General features: G+C 54.4%; 8 protein-coding genes across 8 annotated transcripts; 4 read left to right on the top strand and 4 right to left on the bottom strand.

Annotated features, from left to right (window-relative positions):
• The first annotated feature begins 31 nt into the window (after positions 1 to 31).
• On the top strand, positions 32 to 3,236 carry M421DRAFT_420164 (uncharacterized protein). The gene has a single exon (XM_033592374.1). The coding sequence runs from the start codon at positions 397 to 399 to the stop codon at positions 3,010 to 3,012; it is 2,616 nt and encodes an 871-aa protein (XP_033449184.1). The 5' UTR covers positions 32 to 396; the 3' UTR covers positions 3,013 to 3,236.
• Positions 3,237 to 3,433: 197 nt separating this feature from the next.
• On the top strand, positions 3,434 to 6,553 carry M421DRAFT_61588 (uncharacterized protein; the record flags this gene model as incomplete). The annotated part of the gene is made up of 3 exons (XM_033595893.1): positions 3,434 to 3,520; positions 3,573 to 6,168; positions 6,216 to 6,553. The coding sequence occupies 3 exons, from the start codon at positions 3,434 to 3,436 to the stop codon at positions 6,551 to 6,553; spliced, it is 3,021 nt and encodes a 1,006-aa protein (XP_033449183.1).
• A 477-nt stretch (positions 6,554 to 7,030) lies between these two features.
• M421DRAFT_143025 (uncharacterized protein) lies at positions 7,031 to 8,414 on the top strand. Its single transcript, XM_033587498.1, has one exon. The coding sequence runs from the start codon at positions 7,163 to 7,165 to the stop codon at positions 7,985 to 7,987; it is 825 nt and encodes a 274-aa protein (XP_033449182.1). The 5' UTR covers positions 7,031 to 7,162; the 3' UTR covers positions 7,988 to 8,414.
• M421DRAFT_420161 (uncharacterized protein) lies at positions 8,341 to 9,060 on the bottom strand. Its single transcript, XM_033592373.1, has one exon. It carries the CDS (start codon positions 9,050 to 9,052, stop codon positions 8,600 to 8,602), a length of 453 nt encoding a protein of 150 aa, XP_033449181.1. The 5' UTR covers positions 9,053 to 9,060; the 3' UTR covers positions 8,341 to 8,599.
• Positions 9,016 to 11,110, bottom strand: M421DRAFT_420160 (T-complex protein 1 subunit eta). The gene is made up of 4 exons (XM_033592372.1): positions 10,924 to 11,110; positions 10,708 to 10,874; positions 9,298 to 10,654; positions 9,016 to 9,245 (listed from the first exon to the last, which is right to left on the bottom strand). Exons 1-4 carry the CDS (start codon positions 10,967 to 10,969, stop codon positions 9,130 to 9,132), a joined length of 1,686 nt encoding a protein of 561 aa, XP_033449180.1. The 5' UTR covers positions 10,970 to 11,110; the 3' UTR covers positions 9,016 to 9,129.
• A 102-nt stretch (positions 11,111 to 11,212) lies between these two features.
• Positions 11,213 to 12,524, top strand: M421DRAFT_420159 (uncharacterized protein). Its single transcript, XM_033592371.1, has 2 exons — positions 11,213 to 11,484; positions 11,542 to 12,524. Exons 1-2 carry the CDS (start codon positions 11,458 to 11,460, stop codon positions 12,106 to 12,108), a joined length of 594 nt encoding a protein of 197 aa, XP_033449179.1. The 5' UTR covers positions 11,213 to 11,457; the 3' UTR covers positions 12,109 to 12,524.
• Positions 12,301 to 13,946, bottom strand: M421DRAFT_4760 (uncharacterized protein; the record flags this gene model as incomplete). The annotated part of the gene is made up of 5 exons (XM_033594721.1): positions 12,301 to 12,723; positions 12,773 to 13,269; positions 13,317 to 13,378; positions 13,443 to 13,577; positions 13,636 to 13,946. 5 exons carry the CDS (start codon positions 13,944 to 13,946, stop codon positions 12,301 to 12,303), a joined length of 1,428 nt encoding a protein of 475 aa, XP_033449178.1.
• A 1,043-nt stretch (positions 13,947 to 14,989) lies between these two features.
• On the bottom strand, positions 14,990 to 16,283 carry M421DRAFT_420157 (uncharacterized protein). Its single transcript, XM_033592370.1, has one exon. The coding sequence runs from the start codon at positions 16,074 to 16,076 to the stop codon at positions 15,165 to 15,167; it is 912 nt and encodes a 303-aa protein (XP_033449177.1). The 5' UTR covers positions 16,077 to 16,283; the 3' UTR covers positions 14,990 to 15,164.
• Positions 16,284 to 16,552: the final 269 nt, after the last annotated feature.

Below are 16,552 nucleotides of genomic sequence, written 5' to 3'. Positions count from 1 at the left end.
CAATATCTGCAAATTATCCAGAGATCGATCTAGCATCTCTCAGTAGCAGTACACGCAGACGCATAGGAGTCCAGACACACTGTTTGCAGGCGCGTGTGTTGCGTCCCTGCGCTACCTGCGTGCCTCCTTGGCAGTCGTGTGTTCGTCCATCGCGGATCGCGGAACTTTGACCATCGAACAAGCCCAACTCCAGCAGCCAAACCGACGCAGTCCACCCTCTGCGCCGACTTCCCTGCGCGCAGCGAGAGTGAACTGAGCACGACACGCGCAGAGTAATATTCCGACCGACCCCGCCTGCCTCTCCGAGGGGCATGTTGCAGAGGCCAACACGACTCCGGCCGTCCTGAGCGCGTTGCAGCACCGCGCGCGCATTGCGAAAGCGCACCCATCGTCACCATGGCCGCCGCCAACGGCACCCTCACCCCGCCCTCGCTGCCCCCAGCACCAGAATCACCGTCTCTCGCGAAGCGCAAGCACGCCCACACCGCAGTCGTACTTTCCAATGGCGCATCAGCGGCCACTCCGAAGAAGGCTGCCAATGCATCGACGCACACTCTGAGCGCAGTACTCCTGGACATCTTGTATGTCTTGAAGGGCTATGACACACAGCCTTCGATCCTGACACATGTTGTTCCTACCACTGCGCCGCGCAGCTCCTCTGGCGAGGCCGACACCAAACGCGCCAAGCTGGCTGAGCCGACCAACTCTGCAACCATCACCGAGCGCGTACAGAAGTGCGCATATGAATCGTTGCAGGCGTTCGAGATGGACGTTGAGAGCGTGGCTGCAGACATCTCGGCCCGCAGTGGTGCCTCTGACGCGCCTGCAACCCTCGAGGAAAAAAAACTGCAGGCAAAGGTGCTCGCCTTCCAGAAGGTCGTCAAAAGCCTCGTAGAGCGTGAAGAGGCTCGAAGCGTGCATGCAGAGCAGGACCAAGCATCCATTGTTGCTGCCGCTGAGGCGGTCACGCTCGAGGATGCACTCGTGCACATCAAGGAGGAAGATGAGGAGCATGCGAAGGAGCCGACTAGTCGAACTGTCTTGACGCTGTTCGGCACCGCACAAGGCCCGAAACAGCTCTTCTCGAGTCTGCAACAGCCACGCAAGATTGCGCCGGCAGACGGGATACCTTCTTTCGACGCATCAGTCAGGGTGACCTTGCCCCTGCGAGAGACTACCCTGCCGCAGAACATCCAGACTACCGAGGTATTCCCTCTTCTCGATCAGACAGACGAGAAGAAAAAGAAGGTTACGACCATCGGCGAAGTATTCCGAGCGCCTGCCCACCTGCCACACATCAGTCCTCCCAAGATTGCAAGGCCCACTACGAGCAAAGGCAACACCATCACGTTCGCGCACCCAGAACCGACCAAACCGAAGCGCAAGGGATCACAATCGTACGCACATCAGGGCCTGTCCGCTGGTTTCTGGCTGGGATATGGAGGCATTGACGCGCCAAAGGATCAGACGTCACCAACGGCAAGGCAAAAGAGCAGACAGCGTGCGCTCAGCACTGGCGAAGCCCAGCAACCGCCATCTGAGGCGATTCTTGTGGCAGTCCAGCAGGCCAAAGAAGATGCATTGTTCCGCAGCGCGTACTCTAGCTTTGCCCCTACCCGCGACGATGCAAATGCCATCGTCCCTGAGGAGACAAAGAACAGGGTGTGGTGGCAGAAGGTCGGCGAGAAGCGTTTCAACGAGGTTTTCCCCATCGATCCACAGCTGCTAGATGCCGACGAGCTTGTCGAGGGCCAGGCCAATGGCGCTGCTGGCGAAGAAGAGGACTTCAAAGATGCCGTGGAGAAGTTCGTGCCCGTTGAGAGTAACATCTTCACTGAGGAAAAGAGTGAGCACGACAAGGATATAGATGAGATTCTTAAGGATGTTTCAGAGCTTATCGAGACTCTAGCATCGCACCAAAGGATACGCAACTCGTCGTTGACGACGAATTCCAGGACGCCAGTGGTGCAAAACTCGTCTCTTGCCCAGTTGGTTGGTAGCCCTTCAACTCCGTCCACTGATGAGATCGACGTCTACCAGATTCTCAAGTCTCAGCTCACCTTGATGATCTCGCAACTACCGCCGTACGCTGTCGCAAAATTGAACGGAGACCAACTGGAGGAGCTCAACATTAGTCGAACGATCCTCTTCGACACCAAGGAGTACAATGGAGTCATGGAGGAAGATCAGCTGTCCAGACTTGCAACGGCACCCGCTGTGGCCGCTGTCCCACCTCCAGCGCTTACTCGAGCGAGCTCCAGCTCACAGTCCCTGTACCCAGTCGGCGGCACACAGTACGCGCGACCACCATCGTCTGCTCGTCCTGTGCAGGCAGCACCAGCATATCACTCGCAGCGATCGGCGTCGATACAGTACCAGCGCTCGCCATCTGGAACAGCTCAGGGCTTCCAAGTTGGTGCAGGATCGTTCGCTCCTTCCTCGCGGTCGGGCTACGCTGCAACACCAAGCCACAATTTGCAGACCCCAAGACCAGGTGGTCAATACTACCAGCAACGCCCTTCGCAGTCGGGTAGCTATGGTGGTGCTGCAAACTCACAATTCTATCAAGGCACACCGCAGACACAAGGCCAGAACCGCTACACAGCTCAGCAGTCCCAGAATGGCTATTACCAGCGGTCGACGAATGTAGCACCCATGTACGGTACGCCACAAGCACGCACAGGGTCGCCAATGAAGCCGGGTGCACCAGCAACGCCCTCAGGTTATGGCACGCGGACTGGATACGCACCCACAGGAGGTCAGATGGCAAGCACATACTATGGGCCATCCCAATACGGCACCCCTCAAGCTCCTGTTACACGGACAGGCTACACCACCCTTTCCAGCAACCCTCAACAGATGATACTTGATAGGCAACAGGCACAGGTGGCAGCGCAGTCGCAGGCGCGCCTTGCGGCACAGAACAGCTTCAGCAGCAGGCAGGGCTCTGGCACACCGCAGCCACCGAACGGCTCCTACGGCGCACCAAACGGTACCTCAATGTCGACATGAGGCATGACAGAAGCTACAAGGTGTTTGGGAAGGGATGGTTTGGATACACAGATCACATCAGGCGTTGGGGGTAGGCGGCGAGGTATGCCGCATGGTTACATGTCCTCAGCGAGGCTGCATGTCTCCAATGGACATTGTACCAATGTCAGCTGTTATGGAGCGTGGCTCACAGCTTTCCACGGAAGTTAGATGTAATAGTATTATAACAACATCGATAGCACGCTATCATATTTCACCTGGCCTCGCCAAGCTTCGTGAAGTGACCTTTGTTGTGGTGGATGCCGCATGATCCGCGTAGTCCCTGCGTCTCTCGGGTAAGGCGGCGCTACGTCAGCGCGTCTCGGGGAAGAACAGCATTCCAAGACAAGAGCTCTTGCGCAACTTCTGCACGACAAAGCCATGAGATCCGCAACACGACAAAATGGCACATCTACTGCGCGGCAAGCAAGCAGGTGTCAGCAACGATCTCTCTCACGGCCTTGGACCTGATCTCCTCATACTCGACCACGTATGCGCAGAAGCTCTGAAGAGTAGCTAGAAGCTCGCACTGACATGCGCAGATCCGCAACTACGGCATAAACTCCAAGATCACACAAGTCGCATACGACCCTGTACAGTCTCTTATTGCCGTCGGCACTGCTGAGAGTCAGTTTGGCAATGGCCAAATCTATGTCTTTGGGCAGAAGCGCGTTGAAGTGGTGCTGTCTCTGCCGCATCGAGCTTCGGTCAAGATCCTGCAGTTCTGCGCCGAGAAACTGCTTTGCGTCGACTCGAAGAACGACCTCGCTGTATTCTCGCTCGAAACAAAGACGCTTGTGAACGCGCACTCGCCGCCCGCCAAGATCACCGCCTTGCACAGCGACCCCACCATCGACTATGCTCTGCTAGGCACCCAACATGGAGATGTCTTCGCGTACGACCTAGACCGTCAGTGTCTGACGCCCTTCAGGATCCCGAATCTCTGGCGAGAGCAGTTCCCACGGTCGCGCTTGACAGCTGTCGTCACACTGTCGCTGCATCCTCGAGACATTGGCTCTCTGTTGATCGGGTACAATTGTGGCGCAGTCATATACTCGTTCAAGCAGAACAAGGCGCTCAAATTCTTCAACTACATACTGCCAAAGGGCGCACCCGGAGGTGACTCAGATCCCAGTGCTATCTACAAGGATCGCGAACCACCACTCACACAAGCTGTCTGGCACCCCACAGGAACCTTCATTCTGACCGGTCACGAAGACAGCAGTATTGTCATCTGGGATCCGAAAGACGGTCGAATCGTCCAGGCTAGGACCGTGCAGGATGTCAACGTAGACAAGCCGGGGCCTGGAAACTTCAGTCCAGGTGTAGGAGAGGGCGCATTTGCTCTGAAGTCACCCATCTTCAAGATCGCCTGGTGCCCGAATCAGGATCCGGATGAAACCGGTATTCTGATCGCGGGCGGTCAGCCCTCAAATATCTCAGCGAAGAGCCTAACATTCTTCGAGCTGGGACGCACGCCCATCTACAACACCTCATCATGGCAGGTGCTCTCTGATCACTTCGAGAATCCCAAGAGGCAGCGCATACTACCATGTCCTCCCGGTGCGGAAGTCATCGACCTATGCTTGATCCCTCGTTCGTCCCCTCACTTTGGCGGCTGTCAGGATCCTATCGCTGTCATTGCGATACTGGCATCTGGAGAGCTCGTGACGCTGTCCTTCCCTAGCGGCATGCCAATAACCCCGACGAACCAACTGCACTTGTCAATGACGCTTGTACACCCATACATCAACCACGCAAGCATGGCGCCCGTAGATCGTACAAGGTGGCTTGGCATGACTGAGAAGCGGCAGCATGGGCCGAAACTCCTCACCGGTGGAGCTGAAGCGAACCTGCCCCTTAAGAGGTTCGAGCACCGCAACATTGTGCAGACTGCCCATGCAGATGGTACAGTCAGGCTCTGGGATGCAGGGCATGCAGACGAGATTGAGAACGATGGTCTGTTGCAGGTTGACGTTGCGCGGGCAGTGGGGCGACAAGATAATGTCGATGTCACCCAAACTTCCTTTGCTGGTGCGGCTTCTGAGCTGTCAGTAGGCCTGAAATCCGGCGAGGTTGCCATCTTCAGGTGGAATATCAACAAGCACCCTGGTCAAGAATTCTCACCTGGCGAGAACAAGCCACAAGCGCTCACCAACATCTTCGACAGATGTGAGGCCGCGCTGCAAGAAGGCTTATTACCGTTCATGCTCTTGGATGAAGGCAATGGCCCAGTCACAGCTTTGAAGCACTCCGACGTTGGCTTTGTCGCTGTAGGCTTCGAAGGAGGAAATTTGGTAATCATTGATCTGCGAGGACCCGCTGTCATCTTCAGAGGCTCTGCCCAAGACTTCAAATCGGATAAACGCGGCAGCTTCCGTCGATCATCGAAAGAGGCTGCGCCAAAGCCTGAGTGGCCGACTTGTCTTGAATTCAGCGTCATGACTTTGGATAATGAGGAATTCTCTAGCGTCTTACTCCATGTCGGCACTAATTTAGGCCATCTGGCGACATTCAAACTTTTGCCAGAGTCAAATGGCCGATACGCTGCAAACTTCGCAGGTGTGTGCTCGCTGGATGACAAGGTCATCAGGATCAGCCCTATGCATGCTGAGTCCGGGCGCCCTGCATATGCATCACAGTCAGCTGTCGCTGGATTGAGGACTGGATCAAGAATCAATGGTGTTCTGCTCGCAGTTACAGTCTCCGGTGCAAGACTGTTCCGCCCTGCCACCAACAAGGGTGCGCATAAGACATGGGACCAGTTCCTCTGCGATTCCGCCGCCGTCGTGCGGTACGAAGATCTAGGCTACGCATTACTTGGACTTTACGGCGACGGCTGCGCAAGGGCGTACTCGATTCCAGCATTGAAAGAGATCGGTGCCGTCAAGGTCAGCGATGTTCTAGATGTGCGAAGGTTCTCTGATGCTGTGATTACTAGCACTGGCGACATCTTCGGTTGGAAGGGACCCGCCGAGATGGTCCTGGTCAACATTTTCGGTACAGGGGTGCGCCTCGAAATGAGCAGAGACACACTTCTGAACCCAGAGCTTCTCATACCCGCAAGACCGACGATAAGCAATATGCAATGGATCTCTGGCACTCAATATGTCACGCCAGCGGACATGGATCTTCTGAGTAAGTTCCTGCTACATTATGGCTCAACCATGCTAACCATTCCCCAGTTGGTGGCCCTGATCGCCCTCCCTCTAAGCGCATGCTCGCCCAAGCTCGCGCTGAAGAAGAACTAGAACGTCGTGCGAACCGTGCTGCCGCTGGGCCTTCCTCCTCGTCTTCTGCATATCCATCTTACCCCACGCAAATGGCCCCTACGCAAGAGGGTTGGGGCGCATGGGCTTCTAGACAGTTCAATGAACGCACGGAGAAGCTCAACGCGGTGGGCGACAGCATGGACAATTTAAGCCAAAACAGCGCCGGGTGGGCAGACGATGTGAACAAGTTTGTGAACAAACAAAAGAGGGGCCTTGTCACAGGCATGGTGAAGAGTAAGTTTGGCTTTTAGTAAACACGGCACAGGTAATGGCGTCGGCATCTTACGTCTGCATCTGAATGGCCTCCCTTCTTCGACTGGACGGTTCCCCTTACATTAGGACAAGGTGCAAGAATATCATAGGTCAAATCTGCACAGCTTCGAATCAGGAGTCAGCTTTATCACTCTTACTCGTACCCAAGCAAATGCCGAAACGTCGATCGCACTGTCGTAAGGCAAAGTTTAGGTCTGACAATAGCGGTGCGGTAGATTGATGCGACTCCACTCCGCTGATCTTCAGAATAACGACTTCGGCAGGACAACATGCACGTGATAGGCTGCACAGCTCTTCATACATACTGATTCTATTCAGGGGCATTTTTGTAATGTAAGTCGGGTGGGCGTGCCTCTGTCAGTGGTTGCACCTTGCTTGATCTGGAGAGCGTTGGCTGTCGACTACACACTCGCATAGCGAACGCAGGCCACTTGTGCTCGCCCTGGTAGGTGAGTTGTTCACACAATATGTGAAGTAGACATACTGACCTTGTGACTCAGACTTCACGCAACGCCCATGTTCCTGGTAGCTTCGTACTACTCTGTGTTCTATACAAGTGGCATCAACACCTACTTCCCACCCATCAAATGGTAAGTACATTCATGTCCAAGCTTAAACCCAAAGCACTTACAGTATGTAGGATCAATCTGAACACCATGTTAATCGAGGTCTTCACCGTCGTCATCTCTGCTTACCAAGTAATTAAGTACTGGCGCTTCCAGCGCCCCGCCGCTCGAAAGCTGAGCCACGCCCCCTCCCTCGGTACAACTATCTCCGTGCGTCCACTGTCGAAGGCGCACTCAGAAGATACAGGCTCAGCCATCGAGCCCATCGACCACAATCCCAGCGTCGAGTACCTCCAACCCAGCGACCGTCTCATGACCATGACAGCATTAGCCCGCGTCCTGAGCTCGAACCCAGCGCCCCTCCAAGACTTCTCCGCCCGCTGCGACTTCAGCGGTGAGAACATCGCATTCCTCACCCGCCTGGCCAAGTTGAAGCAATTCTACCCTGTCGCCGAGCGCGCACAAGCCTACGACGCCGCTCTGCGCCTCTACATCGACTTTGTCTCCCCCCGCGATGCGGCCTTCCCGCTCAACCTCTCCAGCCAGCAACTCAAAGCCCTTGAGGACATGTTCGAGTCCGCGGCGCGCGCGGTCTGCGGCGAGGCGCTCAAGCCTGCACTGCCCTTCTTCGAGGACCCCATGTCTGCAACGAGTTCTGGTCTCAACGAGGCGGCCGCGTGGCTGCCATACCAGGGCGATGTGCCTGAGGGGTTTCACGAGGGGGTGTTTGATGATGCGAGGGAGCACATCGAGAGTCTGGTGTTGACGAACACGTGGCCGAAGTTTGTGCGCGAGATGCAGGAGGAGAGAGGAACGAGTATAGATAGAGCGCGGTGTGGGAAATGAGCGGTCGGATGGTAGTGCCAGGACGGTTGTGAGCAGGATTACGAGATTCGTCGCTGGGCTTCGGTAGGAGGGGACAGGTTTCTTGAGCACGTCCTATAACTATGGAACCGAGCATTCTTGTGCATTGGCGGAGCAAACGCGTCAAGAGAATGCTTCTGCTCTTCCAAAGCAGCTCGTGCATATACTAAAAAAAATCCTCCATGGAATAGACGTGCTTTCAGGGTGATCTGGTCTGGATCCCGTCAGATTGCGATGGGGTGAGTACGTTTCGAGCGAACCTGCCCGATATGGAAACTTAAGTGGCAAGCGTCGATTGCCGTGCTAAAGTATGCTTATTACGCTTATTGCGAGGTCGGCCACACGACCCAAACCACTCCAACATCTAGTGCTGAACACGCTGGCGCAGACTGTTCAATGATGCATCGAGTTGTACGCCTGCGATAGTGCGAGGTCGGAATACTCATATTGCGTTCGCAGCTAGGGTCCAGGACCTCTCCAGCACAGTAACTCCCACGTGCAGCTTGTTCAGCCGCAACATCACCTGCTCCGGACTCATGCGGCGCCGCAGAGATTGCAAGGCTGCAGCTTATCTATCAGTCGCAAGCAGCTCTTCTACAAACCAGCAACGAGGCTCGGTGTGACACATGTGGTGACAGACAGCGGTGTCAGAAGGCACGGTACGCTGCGCGACGGCAAGATAAGGTTATGGTTTGTAACTCTTCTTAAGCATACTTTAGCACCGTGATCGATGGGCGGGGGGCTGAGTTGCCGGTTAGGGAAGGTTCGGGGAAGGGCGATCTTCGGGGCATGCAGCGCGCTAGTGCCGCACTCGGGTGTTGACGGAAGTAGTGCGGATGGCATGCGGCATGTCGAATGTATTGTTATCGTGGCTGGTTGATAGTTTGGACTGCAGGTCAAGTCAATGGCATCTTGCTCTCCTGCTAGGCACTGCTGGCTATCTTGCCATGTCATTTCGAGGAGGACTGCACTTGTACGGGCAATGTCACGTTGAGTGTCCGCACAGTGTATGGTGTCATGAGAGCTTTTTCGCATTATCATAGACATCTTATCTCGGCGCCAGTGAGGCATCGATGTGTCTTTATGGTGATGTACACTCCAACGTCCTATTCACCTCGGCTGCTCTACCGCCTGGGCATGCCACGGCCGCGACCGCGTCCTCCCATTCCGAGTGCCCTCTGGGCGGCGCCGGGAGGCAGCTGCTGTTGTGGAGCCTGTCCTTGCTGCGACTCCTGATTCTCTGTAATGCTGTTAGCAGGCTGCATGTGGTTGACGAAGATACGGATACGTACTGATTGTCTCGTCAACGCTCAGGATCAGACAAGCAGCTTCTGTGGCGGCTTGCAACGCGTTGATCTTCACTAGGCTGGGCTCCCAGACGAACTGCTCCAAGTTGTTTGCGACGCTCTCTGTCTTGAAGTCGACACCGGCCCAAGTATTGCCCTTCCTGTGCTCGACGCGCAGCCTGTTGAGGATGTCTGTAGCGTCGACACCAGCGTTGTCGCACAACTGCCTGGGAATGACCTCCAATGCCTTTGCGAATGCCTTGATGATCGGCTGCTGCTTGTGGGGAATCTTTGTGTCGGCGTAGTTGTGAAGGTAAGATGAGATCTCCATCTCAACAGCACCACCACCTGCTACGATGTTCCTGTTCTTGATCGCGCGCTTGACGATCATGATGGCGTCGTGCAGACTGCGCTCGACCTCAGCAATGAACTGCTCAGCACCTCCACGGAGGACGAGTGTGCAGGTCTTCGCCTCGGAGCAGCCCTCGAAGAAGTTGAAACGCTCTCCACCGATCTGTCGCTCCTCAAACTTCTCGCAAGTTCCGAGATGCTTCTCGCTGATGTCTGAGCAGGTCGATTGGACGCTGGCGCCGGTCGCGCGGCATACGCGATCGAGGTCGTCTGCTGCTACGCGCCCAGCGCAGAAGATGTCGCGGTCGGCGAAGTACTGTGTCGCAAGATCGCCAATGGGGAGCTTGCTGAGAACCACCTTAGCGCCTGTCTTGTACAATGCCTCCATCTTGTTGTAGATAATCTGCCACTCAGCGTCCACGATAGCCTGGTATTCCGAGACCTGCTCCACCCGCACTTCGGCGTTGTCCTTCTCGCTCTTGAGCTCGAGCTCGACGTTCAGGCAAACGATCTTGGGGTTCTTGAACGACTTCGGTTGCTGCTCGAATCCGGCGTACGAGAAGGTCTTCTTGAATGCGACACCGTTAACGAAGAGCGAGTCCTGAAGGGCGCCACCCGTGATCTTCTTGACACCAATGAGTCTCTCGTTGAGCTCCTCCTGGTCTAGGGTGAGAACGGCGTCTACGACCATCTTTGTGAAGAAGTCGGCATTCCTGTGAATCAGCTTGCTGCTCATAGCAGTCGCCGCGAGCTTCTGCAGGGTGTCGCGCTGGTTGCCTTCCGCTGTGTCTACCGCAATCTCCACAATCTTGTTGACGGCGAGGTTCGATGCTCTCCTCAGACCCTTCATGATGGTCTGACTGCTGACACCCTGCTCGACGAAGTCCTTGATCTCCTTCAAGATCTCTCCGGCAATCACAACAACGGATGTTGTGCCGTCACCAACTTCGGCATCTTGCGATCGTGCAATGTCGGTGAGAATGCGGGCGGCGGGGTGGACGATATCGAGGAGCTGTACAAAGTCAGACACGTACCATCTCGTCTAGGAGACGTTGTTTCAGCTACCTTCATGACCGTGGCTCCATCGTTTGTGATTGTCTGCCTGCCATTTGCGTCCACCATGAGCAGGTCACCGCCATAGGGGCCTAATGTGCCCTTGATGGTGGCCTGTACTGCAAGACAGGCATTAATGTTGGAAATGACCTGTCCTCGACCCTGAGACTGGTCGGTGCCTGTTAAAGTCAGTATCTTCAGGACTCTCAAAAGCTCGAGGCTGCTCACCCTCGCGCAGCACGACGATTGTCGGTGTCTGACCGCCGAAAGACATTTTGTGCAGCTGTAGAACGATTCTAGGATTCGAAGGGGATTTTGGAAAGCTCAAAGACCTGCGACAGCTAATACGAAGAGTCTAGGGGTATCGGGCGAACACTGCGTAGCTGTGTCGTCTCCCCCACCAAACGCGTTCCAGTGGTAAATTTCGAGAAGCGCGGAGGAGTATGGTCCGTGCATGACGCACGGACTATTTATTCTTCAAGCACTTTCCTAATGTACACTTCAATGCGTGGGTGATGTCCAAGCACCTCCGAACATCCACTGCCGCAGTACATAATTCTCCCAGTTGATCCTTCGCAGTTTCTTCGCTTTTTGTCAATAGTTTAGTTATCTCGGCGGTACTGCACCGGATATCGGGCCTCGTGATTGCGCCAAGCACACCGTCTCCAGAATCCTTGCACGTGCTGTGGCTGGCATCCTTTGAATTCTCTCCCACTCTTCTCCAGACTTGTTCTCCATTACTTCTTATACCCCCTTTTGGTTATGGCAGTGAAACTACGTCTCAAGAAGGTCAGTCTGTACGATTCGGCACTTACAACCCTGAAACACGATCTAATGGCGGGACAGGTGACATCCACTTCGAAGGCTGTCTCAGACGATATTTGCATGCGCCGGCTGGACCGGTACTCCAAGGAATCTGTGGAGAAGCAAATATCTATACCGGAGACGATCACAGCTCTTGACACCTATCCACCGTTTTTGAGGATCCCATCTGAAGTTCGCCGCGAGATCTTAAGATATGTTCTTCCATCTTCGAACGGTCGATTCGTCCTCTACACTGATTGCGACTCGACTGTGATCAGCAAGACATGGAATCGCAAGTGCAGACCGCACCCTGATAAGCATCTCAGACTCGACATTTTCCGAATTAGCCGCCTTATTTACCACGAGTGTCTCTCCGTCATGTACTCGGAGAACCTGTTTCACTTCTACGCCTTCAATTATCTGCCTGTATTGGATTTCATTCGCCACCTTAGCCCCGAAGCAAAGAGCTTGGTACGGAAAGTACGACTTACGCCCCTCACGGATAAGCAAAGCGACCCACCCGCAAGCCACGATCTCTTTTGTACGGTCATACATGACTCGCTTCCTGGGCTCAACGAATTGCAGGCCGATCCAGTTGTGTTCTTCTAGCGCCTTTCCCTTACGACCTTGTCTCCTTCCCTTCACATTATGTCAAAAATCATGAGCGTGTTCATAAGCGGGCGTTTCGGTACAATCCCAATAGACATGTCGGCGCAGGTGTTTGAATTACAACCCATTTCATCAACATCAACAATTCTGGTCAGAAGCTCAGTTTCGGCACATTACAGCGCCTTCAACTTCTCAAGATCGACTACAATACCATGAGTCGCCTGATGTAGAGCCATGGATCGACTTTCCGCTCGCGCAGAGTCCCATAATACATATCGCCGCGCCAATCCAGAAGGTAGCAACGTTCAGAACTGTAAGGCTCATCTTCTTCCAGTTCGCAGTGTAGTTACCCCAGTTGAGGTACAACCATAAATAGCCACTCATTCCATAGGTGAACCGGGCAGTGAATAACGCCGAAATAAGACCAAGCAGGGAGTTGAAGTTAGGGACGCTCTCGGCAATGATCCATGCGATTATCCAGAGCGCCAGAGTAATACCCGCCCAGGAACCAATGGCAAGCCAGGTACAAGAGCCCATGTGTCGTGTTCCACGGAACATGCGTACGCAAATGTACTTTGCTGCCACGTGGCCGTAGATCACGCCAGCCAGCAGGATCTGCAAATGATCAATCAAGTGATAACTGAGATGACAGATGTTAACACACCTTAGGCAGGGCGATACCACAAGCGACTTTGACTACTACCCTACTCGCGCTACCCAGCGCGGGACTGGCAACATCCACGCAAGTATATCGGTACACTACGATAGCGACCATTAGATACATGGTGATGTCTGTCGCCTGTAGCATGAACAGTGCCTTTGGAAACTCGCTGGGATCCCGGAACTCGGAGATGAAGGAGAAGAAAGCGACATGACCAGCATACGCAAAAATTATGTTGGTCACGGCCAGGAAAGCTGGTGCAAAGCCCGGTAAGTACGTAGCGGCGAGCCTGGGGTTTGGCTTTGTGTCGAGTCCCAACGCAATCATTGTGGCGAAGACCGCACCACAAATGCTGATGAATGAGACCTTCTTGGGCGTTCGAGGGAGAGTGAAGATCCGGAGAATTATGAAACCGACAACACCCCAGACGAGGCTGCAGGTCGCGTTGCCAGTGATGGCGTTCATGGCGATAGTGAACGTCGGGATGTGGGATCCCATCACTGAAAGTGTCAGCACTTCAATCTCGACACTCAATCTTTTGACGCACCGAAGGTGAGGAAGATAGTCTGCGCAGCGCCTCCGAATTCCCGTCCGGGGCCCCCACATAACCTCCAACGCATCTGCAAGGTTGTGCACTCGCGGATACGCCGTCTTATACTGGCCCAGCACATACCCAGTATACGTGGCCAGCAGTCCCATAGCGACAATGAGAATGATACCCAGCACAAATCCAATCGTCGCAAGAACAGACGGCAGCGACAGGATGCTCAGCGAAATCGTCTCCGCAATCATGATCAACCCGGCCTGCCTGTTCACGTCAGCACTCCCTCCAACAGTCTATCTCAGAGACAACGAAGTGAACTCACCACCACCGCAAAGTCCGGTACTTGACTTCATTATCACCTTCGTCTCCAAACGGGTCATCATTGTGGGATCCTGAGCGCTCCGTCTCTTTCTTCTTAACATCCACGGCGGGTCTCATCTCAAGGTCGCAGCTTGTGGCGCGATTGCTGGTCAGGTCATGCTCGCTCTCGCCTTTCTCGCCTTTCTCGCCTTTCTCGCCTTTCTCGCCTTTCTCGCCTTTCTCGCTGGAATCATCAAATGCGGAGCGCACATCTGCCGGCGCTGTGTGCATTCCGCGGCGCACCGGAGGTCCGCTACGCAGTGTCTCGCGCATATTGACGACTCTATTGAAGATTGTTTGATCCTAGTAGAAGAAGTCTTGATCCAAACGTGTTTGTTGGATATCGACCAATTTGAAGTCGCTGCATGAAGTGCAAACTTCGAGACGACTGATCACTGCCACCTATTATAGTCAACCTTGGAGAGTCATCACGGTGATCAGTGGTTCGCGCGCTGGACCCTGATGATGCAGCCTCCCAGCACAACGCACGAAGCTTGGTACGTAAATAAGCGTCACTGGCACGGATGCTGCACCCAAACTTCGTAAACTTGCGTTGAGGACAAGGCAGAGCGACCTCAGCGAATACAGAAGCCCGTCACAAGACTGGAGAATCGTGTAGTGTTGAGCAAGACGAAGAGTGCGCAGACCAGTAAAGCTTAAAGGTGATTGCATTTAAGCTTAAATCTCATAAGGCCATCACCTTTCCTTCGTGGCGGTCACATGTCAATCGATATAAGCAGTTGTAGACCTGATATGGAGAGGAATATCTCAAACCTGCCAAGTGCATCTCTACTGCTCAGGCCCAACACCTCCTGAGCGATTGACATGGAGATGCTGTGCTCACAACCATGCCTCAGAGCCAGAGCAGCACTCGACCGGGGCAGCCAAGATACAGTTTCGTCCAGGTATAACTCCAGCCGTCTCCGCATCCCATAAGCAGTTCAATGCACAGAATGAATAAAGCAAGCGGAGCTGTTGGGCATATCTGATGTACTACACATGTTACATCCTTGGCATTCATGCGATGTTAGAGATCGAACGATCCGGGTGGGGATGATTTGTGTCACATGGCAGGCTAGTTGGTTGCATTGTCGTTCGGTTAGAGTTGCCGTGGGGATGTGTGAACGTGTGGTCTGTGGGGCTAGGTTTCAAGACACGCGCGGTGGGTACGCGGCGTTGAGTATTGTGCGCTGGGGCAGTTCGGATCTGTGTACTCCTATAAACGAACGGACGGTTGAGAATTCACATGCCTCGGTTGGACTTTTGGCAAGGTGCTAGGGAGTTTATGAGGGTTCCGCGATCACGACCAAGCTGTGTTTTGTAAATTTAGAATATTTGATTCGGTATTATCGTGATGGGAGCTGCAAGGCATGCTCAGGTCCTGAAAGACCAAACTCATGATAACTAGATGCCCAGGTATGTACGCCAATCCGACTGATATATACAACATGCCTCCCAACGCCTAAATGCGCCTGTAACTTTCAAAGTACTCTACTCTCCATGCCGCCGAATCTCGTTCGGCGCACAAGTATCATTTGGCGGCAGAAGTCGGTGATAACTCTCTTCGCCCGCCAAATTTGCCTCCCTGTGCTCCAAGAACGTGCGTATCCTCTCATCTCGGTCGCCACTCATTGAAGCATGTCGACTGCGCTGATACACACCACTAGCCTCGCGATGGATTTGATCTCTTCTCTCCACAACACTGTTGTGAAACCCACTAAACCGCGTTCCCTGCATCACACCGCCAATCGCCACAAACGCAAAGATCAGCGATATGAAGGTGAAGTTGCTCATCTGCACCACGCGATCTTTCTGTGGGTGAGAAGAGTCGTTCTCGCCGTACCACCGCTCCCAATCTTCCCATGTTGCGTTCGAGCGCGGATCCGTGTTCCAACGCTTGCGGTCGAATTCCCAGTCGTACGGGTTGTGTGAGTGCCCACTTGACGTTGGGGTGCGGTGATGGCCTGCCCAGCCGGCGCCCCAGGCATCGTACGCTTTACGCTTTTCGACGTCGGAGAGGATGTTGTGAGCTGTGACGAGCATGCGGTAACGTTCCAGGCGGACGGCTGGAGGGAGCGTGTATGTGGAGGAGCCTGGTCGGCAGCGGTCCGGGTGGTAGAGTTTGACGAGGGCATAGTAGCGGTTCTTCTTATATGGATCGCCTTTCTTGCAGTTCAAAATTTGATATGGTGTGGGCGTTGAATGCGGGCGGTTAGCCTCAGGCCAGCTGAGTAGGTCGGCTTCATTGCTGTCGGCGTGTGTTGCGTATGGTCGGCGTGGTGTCGTGTGCTGCGAACTCGGCGATGTATGACGACATGAGTGCGGTGAGGCGTGGGAGGAATAGAGGGGCGTGAAGACGTTGGCGTAAGACGAGAAGAGAACGGAGGACTTCTTAGGCAGCATCCTCGCGCGAGGTCGTCTGCAGACGGATGAGCATCTCCAGGTGAATTCTGAGTACAGCCAGGTACTCGTGCCGTGGTGGGTGAATACTAGTAGCGCTGCGGGGATAAGGCCGCGGCCAACGATCAAACCAAGGCTAGCCGGCAGGAGCTGCCTCTAATGTGCTCTAATCTGCTTACAGCGTGCAACTACGTATCTGTCATATTATGCGCAGCGAGCACTCTATCACGCTCAGCTACCTGCACAGGCACATTCCACGCCGTCGTGTCAGAGGGTAGCCATAGATGCAGGTGCGGCCTCTTCCGCGCCCTTCCGGTCGCTGCACACGGCACGCGAGCGGACACTGCGGAAAACTCGCGCGTGCAAGGTTTATGTGGTTCACTGCGAGTTTGAACTCAATTGTTAGCTCCCGAATGAACCTGTAGCGTTTGTATGCAATACTCGCAAACGCATTAACTGCACGCCCAAAACAGTTGGCT

The sequence above is a fragment of the Didymella exigua genome (assembly GCF_010094145.1).
Source record: "Didymella exigua CBS 183.55 unplaced genomic scaffold M421scaffold_12, whole genome shotgun sequence".
Classification (NCBI taxonomy): domain Eukaryota; kingdom Fungi; phylum Ascomycota; class Dothideomycetes; order Pleosporales; family Didymellaceae; genus Didymella; species Didymella exigua.
The sequence above is the reverse complement of the archived record's forward strand: the minus strand, read 5'-3'. Positions and strand labels throughout refer to the sequence as shown.

Coding starts and splice junctions, on each gene's coding strand:
- M421DRAFT_420160 (XM_033592372.1), bottom strand. CDS start 10,969: ATGTCTTTCGGCGGTCAGACACCGACAATCGTCGTGCTGCGCGAGG. Junction 10,875..10,923: donor AATCGTCGTGCTGCGCGAGG/GTGAGCAGCCTC, acceptor TGACTTTAACAG/GCACCGACCAGTCTCAGGGT. Junction 9,246..9,297: donor GAGCGTTGACGAGACAATCA/GTACGTATCCGT, acceptor ACAGCATTACAG/AGAATCAGGAGTCGCAGCAA.
- M421DRAFT_420161 (XM_033592373.1), bottom strand. CDS start 9,052: ATGTCTATGATAATGCGAAAAAGCTCTCATGACACCATACACTGTGCG.
- M421DRAFT_420157 (XM_033592370.1), bottom strand. CDS start 16,076: ATGCTGCCTAAGAAGTCCTCCGTTCTCTTCTCGTCTTACGCCAACGTC.
- M421DRAFT_143025 (XM_033587498.1), top strand. CDS start 7,163: ATGGTAAGTACATTCATGTCCAAGCTTAAACCCAAAGCACTTACAGTA.
- M421DRAFT_420164 (XM_033592374.1), top strand. CDS start 397: ATGGCCGCCGCCAACGGCACCCTCACCCCGCCCTCGCTGCCCCCAGCA.
- M421DRAFT_420159 (XM_033592371.1), top strand. CDS start 11,458: ATGGCAGTGAAACTACGTCTCAAGAAG. Junction 11,485..11,541: donor TGAAACTACGTCTCAAGAAG/GTCAGTCTGTAC, acceptor ATGGCGGGACAG/GTGACATCCACTTCGAAGGC.